Source organism: Musa acuminata, chromosome BXJ2-1 (genome assembly GCF_036884655.1).
Source record: "Musa acuminata AAA Group cultivar baxijiao chromosome BXJ2-1, Cavendish_Baxijiao_AAA, whole genome shotgun sequence".
In the NCBI taxonomy this organism is placed as follows: domain Eukaryota; kingdom Viridiplantae; phylum Streptophyta; class Magnoliopsida; order Zingiberales; family Musaceae; genus Musa; species Musa acuminata.
This window is the reverse complement of record NC_088338.1, coordinates 8,783,136-8,806,596: the sequence shown is the minus strand read 5'-3', so window position 1 is coordinate 8,806,596 and position 23,461 is coordinate 8,783,136. Positions and strand designations below refer to the sequence as shown.

General features: G+C 42.9%; 5 protein-coding genes across 6 annotated transcripts; 2 read left to right on the top strand and 3 right to left on the bottom strand.

Annotated features, from left to right (window-relative positions):
• Positions 1–532: 532 nt before the first annotated feature.
• On the bottom strand, positions 533–2,497 carry LOC103991160 (large ribosomal subunit protein uL15x-like). 2 transcript variants are annotated; one of them, XM_009410522.3, is made up of 2 exons: positions 1,986–2,497; positions 533–876 (listed from the first exon to the last, which is right to left on the bottom strand). In XM_009410522.3, the coding sequence occupies exon 1, from the start codon at positions 2,427–2,429 to the stop codon at positions 1,989–1,991; it is 441 nt and encodes a 146-aa protein (XP_009408797.2). In that variant the 5' UTR covers positions 2,430–2,497; the 3' UTR covers positions 533–876; positions 1,986–1,988. The 2 variants fall into 2 exon arrangements, with proteins under 2 accessions (XP_009408797.2, XP_009408804.2); XM_009410529.3 differs by lacking the exon at positions 533–876 and adding an exon at positions 1,506–1,660.
• A 1,036-nt stretch (positions 2,498–3,533) lies between these two features.
• On the top strand, positions 3,534–6,667 carry LOC135584916 (guanine nucleotide-binding protein subunit gamma 4-like). The gene is made up of 5 exons (XM_065093142.1): positions 3,534–3,826; positions 4,982–5,034; positions 5,477–5,521; positions 5,595–5,639; positions 6,367–6,667. The coding sequence occupies exons 1-5, from the start codon at positions 3,677–3,679 to the stop codon at positions 6,644–6,646; spliced, it is 573 nt and encodes a 190-aa protein (XP_064949214.1). The 5' UTR covers positions 3,534–3,676; the 3' UTR covers positions 6,647–6,667.
• A 1,360-nt stretch (positions 6,668–8,027) lies between these two features.
• On the bottom strand, positions 8,028–8,474 carry LOC135584914 (uncharacterized). The gene has a single exon (XM_065091466.1). It carries the CDS (start codon positions 8,472–8,474, stop codon positions 8,028–8,030), a length of 447 nt encoding a protein of 148 aa, XP_064947538.1.
• Positions 8,475–12,246: 3,772 nt separating this feature from the next.
• Positions 12,247–13,413, bottom strand: LOC103991202 (SPX domain-containing protein 5). Its single transcript, XM_009410564.3, has 3 exons — positions 12,992–13,413; positions 12,797–12,929; positions 12,247–12,728 (listed from the first exon to the last, which is right to left on the bottom strand). Exons 1-3 carry the CDS (start codon positions 13,289–13,291, stop codon positions 12,358–12,360), a joined length of 804 nt encoding a protein of 267 aa, XP_009408839.2. The 5' UTR covers positions 13,292–13,413; the 3' UTR covers positions 12,247–12,357.
• Positions 13,414–20,330: 6,917 nt separating this feature from the next.
• On the top strand, positions 20,331–22,779 carry LOC135598801 (protein TIFY 10b-like). The gene is made up of 5 exons (XM_065093141.1): positions 20,331–20,736; positions 20,972–21,182; positions 21,856–22,136; positions 22,215–22,272; positions 22,373–22,779. The coding sequence occupies exons 1-5, from the start codon at positions 20,580–20,582 to the stop codon at positions 22,470–22,472; spliced, it is 807 nt and encodes a 268-aa protein (XP_064949213.1). The 5' UTR covers positions 20,331–20,579; the 3' UTR covers positions 22,473–22,779.
• The last annotated feature ends 682 nt before the right edge of the window (positions 22,780–23,461 follow it).

Below are 23,461 nucleotides of genomic sequence, written 5' to 3'. Positions count from 1 at the left end.
ATGCTGCCAAGCTGTCGGGAGTCCATCCGAGCCGTTCATTTCATTCCAATCTGACAACTCAACGGTCCATCTGATTTCATGACCATCCAGCACTAATGCGGCGTGCTCCCTATTTAATGAGGAAGAGTCCATCCAAGCCGTTCATATCATTGCAATCTGTCATCTCGACCGGCCATCTGATTTCGTAATCGCCGTGCCCTTTTATGGAAGAGGCGGTTTGAAATCCAAACTCGACGCATTTGGTAGGTTCACGACAGATAAAACCAAGAATTAGTGCAATGGTCGGATTCAAAAGATTGCTATCTGGTCACACACCGAGAACATAAAAATGACTCGCTAATCCAAAAAATGTGGCAATTCAATTCTTTCCCTCCTCGACGATTCTTACCAAAACACTTCGGATAGAGTCCACGACCGAGGTCGTCACTCAAGAGGCACGACAGACAGCATTCTCAAGCAGTAGAAATAACAAAGACCACCACCAAATAGCAGTGCCAGGATGGAGCCATTTCAACAATCACAATCAACAGCATCCAGTCAACCATCTCAACCTGTCTAATGGTGAACAAAATGTCCAAAACAATCCTTTGGTGCCAAACAGGATTCCCTGCCTGAGTCGACAGTTTGAGGAAACCAAGATATCGATAGCAACATTTTGATCCTCAAAAGTTATCATTAACAGTTTGCCATGCATGCATGTGTCCGACCGAATTCACCTTCTAGCCACATTCTCTACCATTTCTTCCATATGTTTCAGCATATCCTCTGAATAGATTCAATCCCTTTCAAGTTGCTTCGGAGAAGACAATCTGAGGGCTCCAAACTCTTCCAGTGTAAAGCTTCATAAACATATTTCTTTTGTTTGTCATGGGTTCCCTACAGACCAGCTTCATCTTAGTTAAACACACGACATTGCAGCATACCGATTCTACAATAAAATGCATGAATCAATGAATCTATATCAGAAACCAAACTGGTGTGATATATTAACTGATTCGTTAACTTCAAGAACGTGAACCCATGTCGTGATAATAGACTCATCTAACACTACAAACTAACTCAAATCTCATCTTACTTTTGGTACAAGACTAAACTAGCGTGTCCTAACATCCCTCGCTTATAGTTTGATGTTCTCCTCAAAACCAAACATAGCAGAAAGTAAAATCTTAGTATGGTGTATTTAGATCATGACATGTCTCTTTTTGTCATGAGTAGTTCTTTACCACCGAGGCCCCATACCGTGCCCAATATACTTTCGTACTAAGGTCATTCATCATGGGCAATACTAGGTTCGGTACCATCCAACACAATTAACTTCATAAGCTTGTACCACTGATACTTAAGCTCAAATTAACAGTAGTTGACTCAACTAGCTCTATAAACCAAATCAAATCTCAATACGTTAGATGTGAGACTAAACCCGAGTGTCCCAGTTCCCCAACTTATGTCCTATATAGATAGGATACATGGTAAGAATGATTCGTACCACGACATATACTTGCAGCTACCACCTTACACAAACATTCTTCATTCAGATAAAATGGACATAATCTTCATAGTCTACAAACTCAACTATACTATCAGCAATTGCAATTGCAATTGCAGATAAGATAGAACACAAACATTAACTCTCCACCTCAGCAAATCCAAATTGATCCGTCTGTAAACAAACAAACAAGAATTAAATGAAACAAAAAGTATAGCACACAAACTAAGCATCAAAAGGTTCAGCATAATTCTGGTGAACAGCATGACATAGATAACAAGAACTTGTGAAGAAACATGACCAAAACTAAACTCAAAAGCCTTGACATTATATGAAGCATATAATTCTATGCAGATGCTCATGACAAGAATCAGGTCCAAGCTTCAATATCGAAATTTATAGATCAGAAGCATATTCTAGATCTAGAATGCAACCAATAATTTCAAGCACAATAAGTAATTAGATATGCCAAGAATTCGATGTACTTGTCGAATCATACGAGTCAAGCAGTGAGCACGACCGCGCCACCGGCGGCCTTGATCTTCTTCTCGGCGATCTTCGACACCAACTTGGCCTTGACGACAACGGGGCGATCCGGGGGCAGCATCCCCTTGCCGAGCACCTTGAAGTACCCAAACTGGGTGACGTCAATCAAGGGGGCGGCGTCCTTGGCGGCAGCGTCCTTGACGGCGTCGGGGACGAGGGACCAGAGGCGGTCGACGTTGACGGCAGGGCAGTGGAACTTGTTGCGGAGGCGGTGGAAGTAGCGCATGCCGACCTTGCCGAAGTAGCCCGGGTGGTACTTGTCGAAGAGGATGCGGTGGTGGTGCATGCCACCGGCGTTCCCGCGGCCACCCGGATGCTTCCGGTGCTTACCGATGCGTCCGTGGCCGGCGCTCACATGGCCCCGCTTCTTCCGGTTCTTCCTGAAGCGCGTCGTCATCGCGCCGCCGCTCCTTCGGGTTAGGGTTTCGGGAACACAACGGAACGAGAGCAGTAGATTCAAAAAGCGAGGGGGGGTTTGGCCACATATAGAAAAGTACAATGAATGTAGACCGTCCGATTGAAACGGGCAACGGTATATGATGCGACCAAGGAGTTTACGGGCTTACGGTGGCCCAGTGGACCTGTTTAGCCCAATTGGCCTACTAAGGTTCAGAGTGGAATTCATAATTATTTATATGATAAATGATTTTTAAATACTAGCTAAAAATAAAATATATATACATACAAACATAAATAATATTTTCTAAACATCCCCGATTTTTTTTTCTTTTTTATTAACATAAGCCATCTCATTACCATCCTCATTCTCCACAAGAAAAGGAGAATGCTTTCTAAATTTCAATAAACATAATATTTAAAAATAAAGAATGATATATTATTTTAGTTTTAAATATTTTAATTGCAAGAAAAGTAAGATTAGATTATCAAAGCCAACTCCACGTGGTAAATTTTAAGCAGGTAAAAGAGGGGACAGTAAAATGTGGTGTAACTGAGAAAGTACATGTGGCAGCATCTTTATGGCCCTCCTTTAACTCAGACCCAGATGCAGAGGACGCAGCGCCATGTACGACTCAGGGATGAAGACCCCCGGGGCCCACCATTGACTAAATGCCTCTGCACCACTCATGTGTCCTCTTGTACTCGTACCCACTTGCTTCGCTGTCACCACCCCAACTACGCAGGCCAAAATTAAGTTAAACTTATTTCTTTAAAGAAATTATTTATATTCTATCAAATTATTATTATTATTATTATTATTATTTTGTGCAGAACAACTGCTTTGGTGTTGCAGCAGTCTATGAGCTTTATTTGAAAAGCTGCAGCATTGTCCCCATGCTGCTGCAAAATCCACATGTCACCTGCACCCATCCCAAGTGATGAAGCCCCCCTGCCATATGATACAACCCATATATATATATATATATATATATATATATATATATATATATATATATATATATATATATATATATATATATATATATATATATATATATATAACACACGGGAGTAATAAAAACCGGAATGGGAGAGTGAATAGCCAAATGGGAAACGAGAAACAGGAACCGCGAGAAACGGATCTTACCGCTCGTAACTTCCGGCTGCGACTCCCTCCGCATTTAAGCGCGACAGTGGTCCACGCTCGACCCGAAGTCGTGACGCTTCGCCGCCGACTCGAGACCGATGGCCGCGGCGGAGGCGTTGGAGGAGAAGCAGGCGGATGCTACGCAGGCTCCCCGGGCCCGGTCGCCGCGGCGGTACACGGACCTCTGCGGGCGCCACCGGCTGCAGGCACGGGTCCAGCTCTTGAGTCGGGAGATCGGCTTCCTTGAGGTAAGACTCTGCTTCCCCGATCTCCAATGTCTCGATGCCGATGCGTGGAGATAGAAAGGGTGAGTTCACCGTGAGGCGTCTTTGGTTTATCCTGTGGTCCTCGGAATGATCCGTAGATGAGACCACCCTGGTACCTCACATGAACTGGATGCACGTGAAGTGCAAGGGGAAATTGGACCACGACATTGATCCACCTTTGCCTTTTTATTCGATCTAATTTTCATGTTGATCAACAGCCATTGTTCAAGCCTGAAGAAGAAATTTTATTCAGTAACAAGAACGAATGAGATTCAACTTTGTATATTACATACAATGTTAGGCTATTTGGTCGCATTTTGTGATCTGGGAGGAAGTAATGGAGGAAAGAACAAAGTCTATGGACGAGCAACAGAAGAGCCCTGTTGCTAAGTACATAGTTCAGTAACTCTTTTCTCAGTGTACAAGACAACTTGAAGAACAGTATTACTGGGTAAAGAATTGCTGGTACTTAACCAAACAGAGGTGGGGGTAGTTTCTTTCCCCACCATTTTGTTTGTTGTCCATTTGTCCTCTGGGAAAGTTTAGTACACTTTAACAGTTCCTTTTACATGTTTTGCCTGAGTCCAATTGTTAATTGTCTCCGATATGTGAAGTTTTTTTTTTTTAGTGTGAAACATTTTGGATTCTGTTCTATGAAAATTTTATGAAGTTATTTTATGTTTTATTTCTAATTAATTTCAAGGAAGAACAAATGGAGCTTTTGCTTTGTTCTTCCTTAAGTAGAGCAATCTATCTTTTCCTTCTCAAGAAAAAAGAAATCAATCTGTTATCTTGGGTATATTACTCCATGATGGGGCTGTAGCTGTAAGACTTGTTAGAAACTATGAGAAGGGCTCCTCACAGGTTGAAAATAAACAATTTGTACTTTTGGATTGTACAAAAAATACATCTTCTGTGCTTGGTTCTTCAACAATGCACTCCCATTCTTTGTGCTCTTCATATAAAACCAGCACAAGTCTTGTCATGGTATCTGGGTAATATTGTGAAACTCATGTAGCAATGACTATGGGTATTCATTTTACAATGTTTTTCTACCACTCAGATTTTCCTATGCAGATCTGTTCTGATTCCTTTTCCTTTTTTTTTTATGAACTAATCAAGACTTGATTTGATCAGGAGGAGTTACAATCAGTTGAAGGGCTTCAACCTGTCTCTGTATGCTGCAAAGAGTATGTTATATTCAGCTTCTCTCTCTTAAACAAGTACAATTATGCAGATTGGTGATTGAGAGGGAAAACTAAACTTTGATAAGGAATCAATATATATATCATTTGAGGCATATTGCTCCTATTCTTTTTCTTTTAATGCAAGTAAATGTGCATTAAGAAGAACAAGATAGTTACATACAACACCAAAATTTCTGAAGATAAGAAAGTTTTACAGTAGTAATGAAAACAAATTTCAAGAAGAGCATTAATCTTACTGATTGCACCTCTAAGCTGATATGGAGAAATAATTCTCCTATTCAAGTCAGCTGATCTGCCACATGATTTAACAAATTCAAACTGAAAAGATCAGATACTAGTATAGGATTAGTCTCTTTGCAAAAGCCAACACTTTCTAACTATTTCCTACTTTTATAGCAAGTAATCATTGTCATGATGTTGTCAGGGTTGATAAATATGTAGGGACAACTCCAGATCCTTTAATCCCAACGTAAGACACTTTGAACACACTCTTTATTTTGGAGATTCTTGCTAATATACTTACAGCATCCTTTGGTAATCAGATATAAGAAGAGACATAAGTCCTGCTGCTTCTCGAGGTGGCTCCGGTAATGTCTATTTCTTCCAAGTCCCTAACGAGAAGTGCATTTTCCTAACAAAAATTGTGTACCATCTTAAAAGCCTAACACAACACTTCACTGGTAGTTCTGTACAAAGTTACTTTGTTTCCACTTCTTCTCCTCTAATTATTTCCTTTTAACATAAATTGACTTCTTTTAGTTCTGTGAAGTTATAGCAGTGTTTGAAAATGGTCTATGTAAAGAAGCAAAATCTGCTGACACACATGAAATCTCAAACTAAATAATTGTGTTCCTTTTTATCTCTGGCTACTGGTATGCCTGCTATGTGATGCAATTGCTACTTCTCTTTCATTCTTCATTTATTTATAGTTTTTTGCTCAGTTTATAAAATCTGAATAATGAGTTATCACACTTTTTTTTTTCATGAACTACAAAGGAACAAAAAAATAAAAAACAAATGCATGCTCAGTACTATCATACTGTTTGAAGTATTACCTGGAGGGTAGAAAGAAATATGTACTTGCACATTCTTATGAGGTGAATATCTTACCATCATCTTCTCCCAGCATTATATTCAGCATATTGAGAATCCTTGCAAAACAGTTGTTACTCTTTGCATGCTGATGTTGTCATTAGTGTCATCTTGCTTTCTGCCATAATGAGTGACCATCTACTCCTTCCACTAAGCACTTGGTCTTCCAAGTTGCTGCTTAATGTGGCTGAGATCTTAACAGAGGAGTTAATCTGTGGGCAGGGCAATGGTTTGCTTCAATGCGACATGCTTCACCGGTGGTTGCTCGAGCTGGCAGAACAGACCTTGTTGCACTCGTAGACCCAACGGGTCCTGCTCCTCTAGTGGTGGATACCCTAGCAGAAGCTGCTGCAGCGTTTCCTGCTCCAGATTGCGCTGTGTCATCCCAAGTCTCTCATGTCCTGGATATTCTTGTGGATGTGTCTGTTCTTGTTCCAACTGTACCAAGGTACGCCTTTGCCCTACATGTTTGTGTTGTATTAGCCACTGTGTATGTGAATAATAGATCACTTGATGTTCTTCAGTGTGCTGATTTCTTACTACGTATTTGTACATCTCTTCTTTCTTTTGGTATCTTAATAATTGCAATTAATACAGAAACATGCCTAGTGAGCACTGTTTTTCCAATAAAAGAACAGGTAATTTCTCTCTGTTTCATACTTGGTTTATTCTGTTGCCTACTGAAAACAAAGGCAAATATCATGTTGATGGGATTCGAAAGGTAAAAGCTGTTCACAACACTTTCCATAATCTTAAGTGCTTGACAAAACTGGGATACCAACCTCACATACCTTCTCTATCATGAAGCCAGATGCATTATTATGTAGTAATTTCTGGTTATTCTGCATTAAATCAAACTACCAATCATATGACAATATCCTAATATAGCTAAATCTGTGCATACTTTGGAGGGTGAGTCACACTAAACACCTCTGATATGTGAACTAGAAAGATTCACCTTCGAGACAGATAAGCTTGGCACCATTGAGAAGCATATTTTGACTAACCATTATGCTCTTTCTTTCTACCTATGAGGCCACATATGAGGTACACTTCAGCTATATTCTCTTTCGGTGATCTACTTTTAGAGGCTCTGTTGATTTGTTCTAAAGTATCCACTACCAGTTGATCTAATTGGTTTTTTTAGAAGCATGAAATGGCAATGGGAACAAGAAGATATCTCATACTGACATCTTGTGTGTCATCAATGCTGATGGTCTTGTGTGTGTGTGTTTTTTTTTGTTACACTAAAATGGATTATCTATGTTTTTTTTTTTTTCTCAACACAGCTTTCTATATTTTTCTACCGAGGTTTAGGACGAACATTAATAGTGAAATGATTATCGTTAGAAAGGGAAAAACAAGATATAAAAAGATGTGAAATGAAATAAATATTTTTTTTATTAATCTTAATGATGATAAAAGAAAATAATTGGGACTTACGATCTTGTTGTTGTACAAGAATTTTTAGTGAAGACATGTTTCAAAAAACTAAAATTTAATTGGTCTTTATAAACTCAATTAGTGACACCTTCAACGAAAAAAGAAAAAAAAACACTTATCCTCACCTATATTTTCTTCACTATGTGTCTTCATAATCTCGACTACCAAAAACACAAAGCTGATTCCATTCTAATGATATAAAATGAGTCTTGAAGATGGAATTCTTCCATTCTCAGTGATTCTTTTCACTTCAAATGACAAGTAGTATGTATAAATGTGAAAGAAGAAAGACTCGTGCATAATCCAGCGGAAAATTTGTGCAATTTTTTTCGCATAACATAAAACTGCTCTTGGAATCCTCGAGATTAAGCAACGAGTTTTACTCGTTGGAAATTGGAAACGCTCCCTTTCTGTTCTTCTTTCATTTTCTTTTGCTTTTCCTATGCGATTCGATTCTTATCCTCATCCGCCAAGCAAATAAAGGTCGGAAAGCCTCTCCGGGTCCGGGGCCCAACCATGGTTCGGGGGCTGCCCGGGGTCGACCGCACAGCCCGCGGTGAGTCGAGGTTCCGCCGGAGGAGCTGCCTCACGGCGGCGATCAGCTGCTCCGCCGGATCCACCGCTGCGGCCTCAGCCGAGCGGAAGCTTCGGCGGAAGCTTGCATGACGGCCCATGGCCTCCTCGAGCGAGATGAGGGGCCCGGAGCGGCGGATCTCGTCCTGGACGGCCTCGGCGCAGAGACCGCAGATCCACCGCCCGCCGTGCCGCTCCCGTACGCCGGCGATGTACGCCGGCGTGCACTCCTCCATGAGCCCGCAGCAGTCGCACGCCGCGAACTCCACCTCCACCGCCGCAGCGTCTCCCCCGTTTTTCACCGTCGCCGACATGACCGAGAACAAATCTAAAAGCACGCTTGGCCGAGATCTAAAAGAAAAGAAGCCCCGGATTATGATGTGCTCGATCTAGATCTACGAAGAAGGGAACGGAACTGCAAGTACCGAATTGGAAGGGGCAGGGCGGGCGATAGATATGATGATATGTAGGTGGGTGGTGGCTACAGCTCCGTCTCAGCAAAGGCGACCGCGTTGGTCGATTGCTTCTCTCTTTCGTCCCCACTCAAAGCGGCCGCCGATGGCACCTTCTTCTCTTCCTCTTGAACTTCAGAGGACGCCATCTCTCTCTCTCTCTCTCTCTCTCTCTCTCTGCTAAATCACTTGTTCTTGCAATTTAGGGTGAGGGCGCGTCGAGGGCATTTTATTTGGTGGCGAAGAGGGCGTGGGGAACGAGAGCGGGGGCCCAGCCGCGTCAGCAAGAATGGGATGGCATGACATGCCCTGCTCGCCTCGGAACGAGGCTTTCTCCCAACCCTACCCTTCTTTCCTACCTGTCCTCTGATTACTTAGCTGGAAGCATTCCCAATCAGAGAGCAGGTAGCCAGAAGGGCCCGTTAAGTGGTAGGTCTCCAATTCTTTGAAGGCGATTATCACGTCTCTGCGACGACAGTGCCAGCTGTCAGCCAACTCATCTCCGGCGACCACCACTACATGCCACCTCTGACGCTATCCCACCGGTGACACGATGGAGCGACGTAATCACGGTGCTACGTGTCGCGTTAAGGAATCCCGATGAGCAGCGCAAACGACTACTTTACCCTTCTATCTTTTGCTTGGGCCTGTCGTCCACGGATGAGCCACCTCATCGCACCCGTCAGCGTCCGAATCTGACGGCAGCAAGCAAGCAAGCACTTGACATGATAAATAATTAACTAAATAAACAAGAAAACTACTACTATTCCCTAATCCTTATGCGCCACAAAAACCAGTTGTAATTATGCCACCTCGATGAAATTAGTTTTCTATTTTTTTATTTTCTTATTGGCTATCCAAATATATTCCAATTTGCTACATCCGTTGACAGAATGAGATAGAAAAAGAAGGCATCTAATTCGGATTCAGTAATAACGCATTAGAACAGAAGGGTATGTTTGTCAACACAAAGACTAGTTATTGGTAGCACAATTGACAAAACGACCACATCCGATGCAGTACCCATTACGATTAACTAATGAAACATGAATTGATGATCCTTAATTGGGTGGGGCCATCGTGTACAATGGATACTCCTGTTGTCTACTATTGTACTTGATGGTTTGGACAGAGACGCAAGCAAGAGGCAACCCATCATTCATTCACCCACCAAAGAAAAGGAAAGCCACAACCACCTTCTGCTTATCAACTTGGGACTCCGAGCATGGCAATGTATCGATAACATGTAGATTTCCCGTCGACCCAACACAATCGAACCCCACTCAGTCATCTCATTAGCCTCAAATGCTAACATCACTGTTCATGTAAATTCAACATCACAAGCATCTCAATTGCAACAAATAATAAGCTACCAAGATCTTGCTTCGAATAATATTACAATTTTGGATTTTATCAGTGTATAATAAATGGGAGATATCTAGACCCCCCAGTGTTTAGATTCACATCATATCAAAATGCACCTTCATAACCTAGTGTTTTGAAATCTGCCTACATCATTACCAATGTCAAGACTGTCCAAAGCGTGTATTGTAGTCTCTTAATTATCATACTACTGCAAGAAATATATACCATCCATAACACCTCAACATAGTTCCTCCCGATCGTCAAGCGATAAGAAATATGTTGTCATTGTACGATAAGACCACCAAATTGGGGAATTCACCGGTCTCTAAGGTAAAAGCATCAATGATATCACGTCTTTTGTTCAACAACTATATCAAATCAGGTAAGGATCATTAAGCATACTATTCCTTCCACTGGATTGTTACCCAGGTTGCTTAAAAGGGAACGGTAAATTATGGTTTTAAGCTTCGTAGCAATGCACTCATGCCACGATTTATACAAGCCTAAAAGTTTTACTTTATGACGTTGGACAATTTTGTAAAGAATTTTGATGCTATATATGACCAGCATAAATTGATGGACTAATATGTCTTTAACAAAGGAATTCTGTAGGGCTTACCTATCAACTATTTATGTTTCTCTTGATCTTAGGAGTAGGGTGGTTCAATGTACTATCGTTTGAAAGGGTAAGGTATAGAAATATGGTTTTCATTTGTTGTTTGACATGTGTTCAAAAGACTGAAGTTTGAACTTTAAAGTTCATGAATCAATGGTGGCAATTGTTGTATGATTTCTTGTTCTTGTCATTGCTAACATCACAAAACACATCCCAAAACTTTTTATTTTTCGTGTTTCGCTTATTCAAAGGTACACAGACACAAAAAACACTTTAAAGCCAGCCATGGCTAAGAAATTGTCTTTGGTTTTCGCCATTATGATCCATTGGGTGGACCTAAAAGTTCATTGACTCCAAATTCCTTAACTTGGATCAGAGGACTGACCAACCATGTGAATGGCAATTCCACAAAAGTTGGTCATTCAGATAGTTCTTCTCATCAAGAATATAACATCACAAAACACATCCCAAAACTTTTTATTTTTCGTGTTTCGCTTATTCAAAGGTATACAGACACACAAAAAAACTTTAAAGCCAGCCATGGCTAAGAAATTGTCTTGGTTTTCGCCATTATGATTCATTGGGTGGACCTAAAAGTTCATTCGACTCCAAATTTCTTAACTTGGATCAGAGGATTGACCAACCATGTGAATGGCAATTCCACAAAAGTTGTTCATTCAGATAGTTCTTCTCATCAATTCCTAATTGAACAAACTTCCCACTTCTTTGTTGTTGACACAATTACTTTGTCTAAAGTCATACCCACAAATTATTCATGCATCCCTTGTGTTTCTATACATTAGAGTCACTAACACAGTGAGTTGGTGCTTTGTTGTGTATGCTCAGTTTAAGGTGGATAAATATTTACTTGATGAAGGCAAGAGTTATAACGTTTGCAAAGAGAAAATGGAATGGTGCAATGAACTCTCTATATCATTGTCAAGAAAGGGGTGAGCAAGAAACCCTGACAACCTAATCTGTAATCAAAGAATCAGGAAGAGGAAGACTCACCCACACCTTCTTCTGAGTGGAAAGGCACACGAGATCCTTCCCTCGCACGCCGCTCGACGCGATCCCGTAGGCCAAACCCATGCTCCGTGCCGATCCCCTTAGGAAAACCCTGGAACCAGATGTAGGGCTCGCCATGGCTTACTTGGGAAAAGCAAATTCGTAGGGCTCGACAAACACCGATCCCCTTAGGAAAACCCTAGAACCAGATGTAGGGCTCGCAATGGCTTACTTGGGAACAGAGAATTCGTAGGGCTCGACAAATGGGTGGCATACGGCGGTCGAAGCCGGCACCGATTCCACGGCTCTCCCTTCGGTTGGATGGTGGAGTTGCGCATTAGGGTTCGCATTGGAGATCGGAGAGTGCGACGGCGACGACGACGACTGGAAATAGAAGAAGCATTAGAGATGTCTGTTTGCCTCTCCCGCCGCAAGAGCTCTATATGTTCTCAATTTCCTATTTTCTATGTAATTATTTATCTTTTATTTTTATTTCTTTCTTTCTTCACTTTATTCCTTTTTTTTTTCCTCAAATCGTTTCCTTTATAAATTTTCTTTTCTTTATCATATATTCTATTTTTAATATTTCTATTATACACTTTAATAAAGATATATATATATATATATATATATATATATATATAATTAATGGAAGGAGGATTCATTTGATGCAAACTGGTTGTTGATACTTATCATGTCCATTGCAAGTGATGACATGAACACATGAGATGGATGATGATGCACATCGAGTGAGCATCAAAGGATGGGAATGGGCGAAGGGAGCTGCAAGGAGTGTAGCAGATCAGCGTCCGGCAAGGTCAGAGGCGGCAGCGAGAAGTGACCATAAGTTGAGCTTCCCCTTCGCAGCTCTCGCATGGTCACCAGCGCAGCAACTGCGTTCCTGAACACTCTCTGCTCAACCATCATCACAGCTTCGTCTCGAGCTGCTGTTGCTGCTGCTGCTGCTGCTGCAGGGAACATAGAGTCCATGGTGCTCTCGCAATCCTTCACCAGCTTCGAGATGAGGTCAGTGGTGAAGAAGGGCTGCTCCAACACCTTCTCGATGAAGGGCAGCCTTAGCAGGCCTCCGGTTCGCTTGTCGTACTTCTTCAAGATCTTTGCGAGACCTGTGATGACAACAACTCCAGTGAAGCAGCTGCGCGTATAGCAGAGAAGAAGAGGTGGGTTCGAGGACCTGTGTAGTTGACGCTGCTGTAGTTCACCAGCAACACCATCTCGCCATGGAGATTGACCATCTCGGTTCCGATCCTTCCGTACTCTGCCGCCGCCGACGTCGCAGCTACCCTCTTGATCCTCTCCTGCAGCTCCTGCATGAACAGCATAGGAATCCTCAGATCATGTCATCCAAGAATTACTGTGATGACCGCACCATCTGCCGGATGATGAACTCCTCCTCCTGGTCGACGAAGAAGGCGTTGAACTTGTCGATCTCCGAGTCCAAGAGGCAGATGAACTCTGCCTCGGCTTTGGAAGATGGTTGGGTTGCAGAGATGAGCTTAACCAGCTTCTTGAGGTCCTTGTAGCACAGAAATTTGTCCCTCCACTCGGGCAGGCTTTCCTCTATCTGCCTCTTCAGCCTCTTTCCAAACTTCATCGCCCTCTCTCTTTCTCTCTCTCTCTCTCTTGAGCTGCCTGCATAAATGCGTAAGGTGGTGACAGAAGTCACCATTTATAATCATCTCGAGAGCATTGGAAGAGTAGAGGGAGGAATATTTGGAAGCATATGCTAAGCTTGCTGGCAGGGTAGAGAGAGATTAAGGGTAAAAAGACAAATGAAAGGAAGCCACGGAAGGAGGGTGAACTCAGATCATCCTCCGGTGCAACAGCATATTCCATCAGACAAAAGCTACTTAGTCTCACGCTTACTGTGCTATTCCAATATGTTAAAGACGGACACTATCCATCCGCCCAAAGGGAATTTGTCTTGATGTGATTCATGTTAAAATATGATCAAATCTTATCATCATATCTTTTTCAAGCTCAAGTTAAAATATGATCAAATCTAAAGTGAAAGAAAAACATTATCTTGTCTTGTCTAGAGAGAGAGAGAGAGCATTGAATCCTTTCTTTATGATATTTAGGATCTGACACTGATCTGATGTGATGATTATCTTGGTTGATATTAACAATATTTATAGCAATTCCAAGATCATGTGCCACTGCATGAGTGGTACAAAGAACCTTGATGTGATCATCCACTGTATATTTTAAATATAAATTAATATTTAATATTATTTTTTTATATTATAGTTGAATCAGATATTATATTAGAAATGTTTACATGTTGATGGGTAACTAACATGAGCAGTCAGTATTTGTGGTATGTTAATATTATTTTTTTAATTTCTAAAATTTCCTATAATATTATTTTAAATTATAAGATTATCAAAATAATTTAGCAAAAACCCAACACATTTTTTATGATTAGTAAGAAATTAATATTATTTATTATTATCAAATTAATTTAGTAAGAAACTATTATTATTATTATTATTATTATTATTATTATTATTATTATTATTATTATTATCATCATCATCATCACTTACCTTTGCAACAAAAAAATTATATTTTTTTTCTATAAGATAAAATTGTATTTATTTATTTTCAAAAGATATTTTATATTTATTCTATATTTGGGTCATCCAAAAATGTTTGTAAAATTATATATAGTTATTTTTATTTTATTAAAATAAAATATGTGTATTTAGTTTTAAATAAATATTAAAAAATAATATAATATTCAATAGACTTTTGACATATGATTTTACTAAACAAACACCAATATCAATATATATTTTAAATGTAATTATTTATCAAACACTCAAAGCATTCCATAATTATATATTAACTCAAACTCTTTTCTTCAACAGTACACTAAAAATATAAATATGTTTGACAGACAAAACCTAACTCAAGAAGTTAATTATAATCGAGATTGTGGTTTAGTATTGTGATTTTTCATGTTACTAATGATTTTTCAAAGAATAGTTTACAAGTGAAATACTTCGTGAGTATGGCAAGAGCAGATCGCTGCTACTATTACGATTGATGTATCGACTATTGGCAGAGAATTGGCCGTGGAGGCGAAGGCTACCGCAGTGTCACGACCTTAGCTGGTTTTGCCTAAGGCGTGCGGCACCCTTGCGTGTCCGTCCGCAAAGGTCAGCCTCCCCGAAGCCTCCCATTGTCCCTTAGGACCACCAAAAGAGAGAACGGGTTAGAGAGAACGCCTCAAACGGGATCCACAAGCAAACATGTCCGAAAAACACTTCATAGACAATGCAAATTACAAACAGACTTTACAAGCTCTGAACAGTGGCACAACAAAGGGTAAAATGGTCCATTACAGACCGAAAGCTCTCTCACGTGTCCACATGACACAACCTTTATTTACAAGCCTAAAGAGGCCACCAACCCAACTAAAATGGGACTTATAAGCCTTCGGCCGCCCCTTTACATTCTGTACAGGGCATGAATATGCCAACAGACACGGACATATATAAGCATTACATCAAACACCCTGTTTCGAAGTTTGTCCGTGACATTCTCCCCCACTTATCCCTTCGACGTCCTCGTCGAAGCCTTTGTGAACACTGTAACTCTTCGCCTTTGCTGAGTCTTCAATCTTCTGCTCCAACTGCAATGCGCCTCCTGGCTCCCAGCTGCTCTCCGCTGCTATTTCTGAGTAGTCGAACCTTTGATCCGCCATGCTGCTTCAACTCACCAATGACTCTGACTCTGGTGTGGGGTTGGCTGAGTTGTGTTGATCCTCGTTGATTCCTGCGGATCCACCAAATGAAGGAAAAGACCATTCTTACTGCGCCAGTTTCTCAAAATTTCCACATGCTGCTTGAACTGGGTGGATGCTTGTTGGAGCTTTAACGAGCATCGCCTCGCAAACTTCTAAAGTTTTGGGTCCTTCCTCCACAAAATCTGCTCATTGACTCTTCTTTCAGTTAGTTGTCACATCCAAGTAGGTTCGCATCACTTCCGCTTTCAATTGGCATTTCGTTGGGAAATGAGGCGGACAATCTACTCTCAGTAGCACTGATCACCGTTGGTGAGGATTTGACAACTATTGTCTTCCATTATCTTCGAAGGGTCTTTGAACTTGTGCAGAGCTCCTCTGCTAGATAGATAAGAGAACTGGGGTACTCGGTTTCGCCCATTCTCTTAAGAGTTGAGAAGGCAAAGGTTACTTGACTTCGCCCGCCTCCTCGAGGTTGTACTTCATGCATCGAGCTGGTTACTGGCCTTCGCCTGCTCTTTGCTCACACTTCTGAAGCACATGAAGTGTTTGCACTCCTTGCGTTGAGTTAGCTACTGTGATTCACCTTCTCAATGCCATTGAACTTCTGGAATGCAAGAAGTTGTCACCCCAACTTGGAGTAATTCTCTGATAGATGAGGTCGCCTCAGGGATTGTACCGTCTTCTCCATCAACCCTGCCGCCTACTCCACTGAGTAGCAAAGGTACAGCACCGCGTACTGCCAGCTTCGTTCCTTGGTCATGCACTCTTACATGACCCGAAGTCCTTCACTTACGGTTGTCTTGATGAGAAGCACACTGACACCGGTCTTACGAAGTTCCTCGGCCTCTGCTCTTCAGCCTTGTCCCGGTACTTGGAGATTGCCTCTGCATGCTCCACCTCCTCGGCCCCTTTCACGACCAAACGCTCTCCCTCCGTGAGAGCAAGGGATCAATGACTTGCACGGAAGTCCCGCCTCTGCGGTACCATGGCGCTGCAATGCCCATGGCCCTACTATCCGTCGCCTCGCATCTGCATCCCTTTTCTTCACGATCAGTAGACATGTCTCCGTGGCACTCCTCTGAGTCCACCTCCATTCTAACTGATGCTTGATTTTGGGTAGCTAAGTCCCTCAGGACTCGTCGTCGCTTCCTCGCCCCTTTCGACCCCCTGCTTCAACACCTCTGTGTTCTCCAAGTAGCTCCTTCTGGTCGATGGAAAGACAGACTGCACTCCCATGTATGGCCTCTGCCATCGCATTATAGGGTTTGCCCCGATTCTGCTCTCCTTAGCTTCCTTGGTAGCAACGTTCGCTTACTCGGCCTTGTCCTCTGACTTGCCGGGCTCCCTTAAGCGAATATGAGCTCTAGAGCAGTCCAACTCTCCAGCTGCTTCGATCATACCTCTGCATGATCAAGTCCCTCCCATGGGACCCACTGGTACTTGCATTCGAACTTTTCCCTTGGTGGAACCCAGCCCCCATATGCTGATGACCAAGGTTTTCATCCGATGCAAAATTCGGTGCACGCCCGGAAGACCCGCCTCTGCGGTACCATGGCCTTCACTCCTTGAATCCATAGCCCTTCTTGCCGTCGTGTTGTTCACCGAAGCGGAGCTCCCAGTAGCTCCCGATCATACCTCCATATGATCACATCCCTCACGGGACGAGTTGTGTGTATCGCATTGCCACGAACTGTTCCACCACGATCCGCTGCACCATGTCGCCTCCTGGTGACATCTCCATTGCATTCTGATCCTTGGGGAATAAACTCGAATTGTGAACCCTCCATGTGTGGCCTCTGCCAATACATCGCCGGGTCTCTTCCACCTTCGATTTTGTTCGCTCCTTTGGCAATCGATCTTCATCCACCCACTCTTGGGTCACACCTAGATGAAGCACCGCTCTAGGACAGTCCATCGCCTAGTAGCTCCCGAAGTCCGTCGATTTCGCTGTAATTTGTGCACCATTGCCTGGATCCTGGGCCTCTGCCCCTACCAGCACAATCTCTGCTGCGCACCGCTTCCTTCCTAGCAACTCGAATGGCAACACTGTGGCATATTCTTCAAGAGTACCCGCCTCTGCGTCCTCTTGCCCCGTGCTAAGGCCTTCTGAACTCAACTTCGCCTCCGCAAATTGAGTCGCCTTAGTTCCTCCATCAAATGTTTCTCCGAGATAAGGTGCATGTGCCCAAAAGCTCCCTTCGTCTTTGGCACCATGCACGATGAGTCCACTCCATCAGAATGAAGGACCCATGGAACAACATGATCCTGCTCTTGCCTCTGCAAGAGCTCATGTCCTTGACCTCTGTCTAAGAAAAGCACTGTGCCTCTGCTCCATGTTCCAACTTCTCTGCTGGCTCCCTTCATGCGGCTTGGGTACTTCGCCAAGTTACACCCAAGTTGCTCCGCTCCTCGTTTCTGCATTGAGTCGATGGTGGCCCTCGCGCCCACCATTCCACGGGTCAGCCCTCCCTTGAGTCCGATCTCCACATCGACTCCAAGTGTGCCTTCATTTAAGTTGCTTCAGGTCGCTCCACCACTTGATCTCGCAATGCATCCACCAATGCATTCTGTCGAGCGAGATCATGCGGCAACTCCTCGCCGCTTGCTCAGTCCATCGAGCTTCGTGGAGTTGTTGTTTGTTGAGGTACTCCTCCTCAACTTGTGAGGTCCGTCTCACAGGATTCTCCCTCTGGAGAGCCGGAACTTATCCCTCCTGGATAACTGTCCCATTGGAGAAACATCTCTCTTCGTTTCGGAGACCACCATCCCCTTGGACTACTCCGATCTGCTGAACAAACTGTGCATTGTTCTGCCTCCTGCAAACGCACTTGCTAGATTGCGACTCCCCGTCAATACAGCCACCACTGCACCCCTCAAGGTATAGCAACATGCTGAACTCGTTGCACACTTCAGCCTCCTACGGACGTATCCTTCACATGCCGAAGAGAAAGTTTCAATGCTCCATGGTGCCGAGTCTCGGCCGCCTTGGGATGGCCACGAACATTCCGTCGTCCGCATACAAGCCCATGCATGAGTACCAAATTCTTCGAGTTAGCAATTCCCCTCACCTCTGTGAGCTTTGCATAACTCTTTTGGTCGTTGAGCAACTCATTCCACCTTGCATGGTCTCATTCTTGCCAAGCACCTCGCTTGCCTAGAGCACCATCAAGTATAGTTGTCAACGTTGAGTCGTAGCTCAAACTCAGCCATCCCAACCTTTGTGCGCTCCAAATTCTTCCAAGCTTGCCTGTTCTCGTGGTGCCTCTTGCGCGAAGGGTTGGCCATTCCTCTGAATGCCAATGCCAGATGCCCGCTCCGCTGAGCGACTCTTTTCCCTACATCTCCATGCCCGTTTTCCCTCAAACGGTCGCGCGTGTGCTGACTGCCCTCAACGCAGCCCTGCTAGGTCCCCCACGTTTGCATGTCAAGTGTTTCTATGAGTGCTTGTCCCGCTCTGATACCAAATGTCACGACCTTAGCTGGTTTTGCCTAAGGCGTGCGGCACCCTTGCGTGTCCGTCCGCAAAGGTCAGCCTCCCCGAAGCCTCCCATTGTCCCTTAGGACCACCAAAAGAGAGAACGGGTTAGAGAGAACGCCTCAAACGGGATCCACAAGCAAACATGTCCGAAAAACACTTCATAGACAATGCAAATTACAAACAGACTTTACAAGCTCTGAACAGTGGCACAACAAAGGGTAAAATGGTCCATTACAGACCGAAAGCTCTCTCACGTGTCCACATGACACAACCTTTATTTACAAGCCTAAAGAGGCCACCAACCCAACTAAAATGGGACTTATAAGCCTTCGGCCGCCCCTTTACATTCTGTACAAGGCATGAATATGCCAACAGACACGGACATATATAAGCATTACATCAAACACCCTGTTTCGAAGTTTGTCCGTGACAACAGTGCGACTGTTGGTAGAGGCGATTGTTGGCAGAGGATTGGCCGTGGAGGTGAAGGCTACCGCGGTGAGGAAGATGAGGATTGGCCGTGGAGCCTCTTAAGAATGTTGCTGTAGCGGCGTTGGTCGTTGGCCGAAGACAAGGGCGAAGCTTCGCTTTTCTCAACGACGTTGGTCGCTGGCCAAAGGCAAGAGCGAAGCTTCGTTTTTCTCACTGCTCTGATACCATGATGAAAAGAATAGAAGATAAGAACAATTATTGAAGAAGTTTTATTGAAAAAGTGAAAAAGTTTTATTGAAGAAATGAAAATGCTTCAACTAATGCTCATACAGTTGGAGAAATTTTATCTTCTATCAACTAATAGCAACACAACATCTCCATCTCACTAAATTAAGCACTCAAAGGTGAACGATCAAAAGTGACGATGAATATTCCATGTTGCTTCAAACCATAGACTTCAAACTAATCAGACGCAAGCATCTCACCGATGACATCACAGCAGTAACCAGTGGAGCATAAAGTGTTCCCTTTTCTTTGGTCCTTTCTCTCGAATCCATTAGGAATATGGCATCAGCATTATACTCCAATTATACATACTTGTCCAAATAAAACTAGTTTGTCTTAATCTCCTTTTGAGAGCCTTCTAAGCCTCCATTTTATGAGGCCACAAATTTGTAGCCTAATCAGCATTAACAAAGCCTAAGAAATAAATTAATGTCAAGAATAAGTTGGATCTTTCTATTTTTTTTCTTCAAATTAAATAAAAAAATCTATTATATTAGTTTTTTTGATATAAAACACAATACTCGCTCTATGATATATTAGTTTATATTCAAATCAAATGTGTAAGGAGATTTGAGCTAATTTACATATAGTTTTCTTTTGTAATTGATATGATTGATCTATTATTGATCAATCGTATCAATTACGGAGCAAGATGTCTTTGGTCCGTGACAGGCCCAGTAAGGGCCCAAGTAAGCCCAAAACGATACGTACCTTTTCCTACAAATAACAAGAGTTAAGGGGCTTATATGTAAAATGAAGTCAATACAGCTAACGTCTTCGGCTACCGCGGTTTCCCGTCGCTTCAAAGGATCACGTGCTTTATATCCGCCTCCTGTTCCATGTGCACACTTACTTCTATGTATATATAAGACACGGCGAAGCTTGTGTGAAGGCAAAACGAAGGCGGGAGGAAAGGCGGCGGTGACCTTATCACCAACCAATAGAAGAGAAGAGGGGGAAAAAAGGAAGACCTTTAAAGTGGAGCTTCGGAGGCGTGGGAAGGAAGACATGGATGCCGCGATGGGGCGGAAGCAAGGGAGGTCCGGGGAGAAGTCTAACTTCGCTGTCGTCTGTAGCCTCCTCAGCCAGTACATCAAGGAGAAGGGCAGCGTCGTCGCCGACTTGGGCCTCGGAGTGCCACCACCGCCTCTGGACGCGCCTAAAGGTGAGAGCTTTCCCCTTGTTTACCTCTCTTTGCTTCAGACGGTTTATGTCAGAAATTTCTCCTTTTGATGAGGGTTTCCAGCTGATATCTTCGATCTTCGGGGGTAGATTGGAAATCCCGACCACTGAAATGAATCGAGCAGAAATTGCCATTTCTTCCTTCAGATTTCCCCTCCCGGAGAACCCTTTCTGATCCAGAGTCGCTGATCCTTGTTTGAATCTTTGTTAATTTGTAGGTAAATCTGAAGCGTTCCGGCCTCCTCCGACCACCATGATGTTGTTGCCCGGCGCGGACGTATCGGGCGGCGAGGGAGAAGGGGAGAGGACGGGCGAAGAGGAGCCCCGTGTGGACACAATGGAGCTGTTCCCGCAGCGTGCCGGTTTCGGGCCTTCCTCCGTCACGGCTTTGGCGGCGGACGGGAAACCCGGCGACGCATCCGATGTCAGGTCTGCATCCCAAACCGTATCCCGCAGAAAACGTTTTTGCCTGACGGAAACATCCACAAGAACCAAGAATAAGTCGTTTTATTAGCATTTCTGTTTTCCGTTTTCTTTGTGTTTAGAAACATAAACACCGAAGACCAAACATGCTATTCACATGCTTCAAAACAATAGCAATTTTGGATGGTGGAGGCAAACAACAGGTCTTGCCCTCCTATTTGTGTTTCCTGTTTTAGGAATTTTCACAAGCACAAGAATTTTACTTGTCAAACATAAGTGCACAGTGCCGAATTGCCTTCCAAATTTTGTTTTTGTGTAGCAGGAAAAATAGAAATGATTATACAATGACATCTGAAACTTGTCAAACATTCTACAACATATGAACGATAACAACAAATCCGTAAGTCTCAACTATTTGGGATGAGTTATATGGATCTTTTGTCGCGCATCAAGAAAAAAAAAAATTTAATTAAGTTTAGAACACTTAAATCTTTTTCTCTATCTCTCTTCGTACGACGAGCATTAATTATTTTATTTCTTTTGACTGTCGCATCCAGAACAAGTTAACAATTACGGATAATTGTATGTTCTTATGGAAGACAGCAACTGTGTACTTCTGGAAGCAACATCAAGCACTGTGTCTCTAATGTTCTTTCATGGGATTATGGGATTCTTGCAGGGAACCAAAAAGGGCACAGTTGACAATCTTCTATGGTGATAAAGTCCTGGTTTTTGACAGTTTTCCATCTGATAAGGTGAAGAACCTGATGCAATTAGCAAGCAAGGTGACTTCCACCATGCAAAACTCCTGCTATGTGGAACCTTCATCATCAGCTTTGGCAGCCGCAGTCGTGGATCATCATCCTACTAATTTGTCCAATCAAGAGACCAAGTTCACGACTTCTTCTGTGAGCAATTCAGTCGCTGCTCACAGCGATCTGGAAAGAACAGCGCAATCTGGTAATAAGACTCTTCTTCAGCTTGGTTTGTAGAGTTGGTTCCTGTTGGTGCTTATTGTTTGTGCTGGTTGGAATGCAGATCTTCCCATAGCTAGAAAATCTTCGCTCCAGCGGTTCCTCGAGAAGAGAAAGGATCGGTAGGTGGAACTCACTCATGTCGTTCGCTAACCTGTAAATGAGTTCAATGTTACAAATGATAATACTAGTTTTCTTATGTGAATATTGAAATATTCACAGGATCAGTGCGAAGTCACCTTATCAAGTTACTGGTTCCTCTGAATCACCTGCTCCTGTGAAGCCAGAAGATGGCAAACCATGGCTTGGCTTGGGTCAGTAGAACTGGAAATGCAGACTTGGCCTAAACTTAAAAAGAGGAGCAAATAACCATACGTTGATGTACTAGGCAAAGACCTGCTTGCTGTTCTGATCTCTCTGAAGAGGAAGAGGAGTACTGCAATTTTTAGGACGGACAAGCACAAGAATTTGGTTTTTGAGGGTTCAGAAGTTGTAATGTTGTCATGTTGGTGAGAAAGGGGATTCTGTCTTTGTAGGCAAACTCATGGCTGTCATATGGAACCCAAGATGAAAGTGTAGCAAGCATCTGTGTTACTAATTGCAGATGATCAACTTACCTTTTATGTCTATTGTTGGCAATTTGGATTGTTCTTGATAAGTAATGAGTGTTTGATAGGAGAATTCTCCAATGTACAGATTTTGTGATATCAGAAATCATCAGCTTGGTTCTTGTGAACCTTGCAGAACAGAAACATGAAGATGTGCTTTACACAACAACAATCTGATTTATATCAACCTCCATCTCTTTTCTTGGCTAAATCATGCAAACTCCCTCCCTCTTGGCAAATGGGACATCAAGGAAGAGAAGATGACCCTACTGATCCCTGATACATGATTAAGCTTGAAAAAGTAGTAAGCTTATGTTGAGTCATCCCAATCAAGTTCTCACACAATTTGATCTCCAACATAAGGATAGGCTCTCAATCTACTCGCTCTAGTGATGTTGATCTAAAAGAAAGAAGCCACTCATCAACTCATAAGGGTTAGAAGCGATTGTCTTACCAGAAACTCCTCTTGTGGATTTTTAGTGTACAGCAGACATAGACCGTGCACCTAACGTTCAACCACTGAGGCAAAATGATGACCCAAACAAACACAATCCAAATCACAGCTAAATTGTATGGCTTCATAAAGGTGTTCAATGATGCATTATGGTCGGTCGCTTGACATAAATAAGACTAAATGCAGAAGAAGCATGTGTCGTGATGAAGGTTTCAGATGGACCCAACCAAAGTCATGCCTTGAAACGGA

Bases quoted from the DNA above. Each gene is read 5' to 3' on its own strand.
- LOC103991160 (XM_009410522.3), bottom strand. From the start codon at position 2,429: ATGACGACGCGCTTCAGGAAGAACCGGAAGAAGCGGGGCCATGTGAGC.
- LOC135584916 (XM_065093142.1), top strand. From the start codon at position 3,677: ATGGCCGCGGCGGAGGCGTTGGAGGAGAAGCAGGCGGATGCTACGCAG. The intron at 5,522-5,594 runs GTAAGACACTTT...TTTGGTAATCAG, and splicing joins CCAGATCCTTTAATCCCAAC to ATATAAGAAGAGACATAAGT. The intron at 5,640-6,366 runs GTAATGTCTATT...ATCTGTGGGCAG, and splicing joins TGCTTCTCGAGGTGGCTCCG to GGCAATGGTTTGCTTCAATG.
- LOC135584914 (XM_065091466.1), bottom strand. From the start codon at position 8,474: ATGTCGGCGACGGTGAAAAACGGGGGAGACGCTGCGGCGGTGGAGGTG.
- LOC103991202 (XM_009410564.3), bottom strand. From the start codon at position 13,291: ATGGTGACTTCTGTCACCACCTTACGCATTTATGCAGGCAGCTCAAGA. The intron at 12,930-12,991 runs GTGCGGTCATCA...CTGTTCATGCAG, and splicing joins AGTTCATCATCCGGCAGATG to GAGCTGCAGGAGAGGATCAA. The intron at 12,729-12,796 runs GTCCTCGAACCC...TTGTCATCACAG, and splicing joins CAGCAGCGTCAACTACACAG to GTCTCGCAAAGATCTTGAAG.
- LOC135598801 (XM_065093141.1), top strand. From the start codon at position 20,580: ATGGATGCCGCGATGGGGCGGAAGCAAGGGAGGTCCGGGGAGAAGTCT. The intron at 22,137-22,214 runs GTAATAAGACTC...GTTGGAATGCAG, and splicing joins GGAAAGAACAGCGCAATCTG to ATCTTCCCATAGCTAGAAAA. The intron at 22,273-22,372 runs GTAGGTGGAACT...AAATATTCACAG, and splicing joins CTCGAGAAGAGAAAGGATCG to GATCAGTGCGAAGTCACCTT.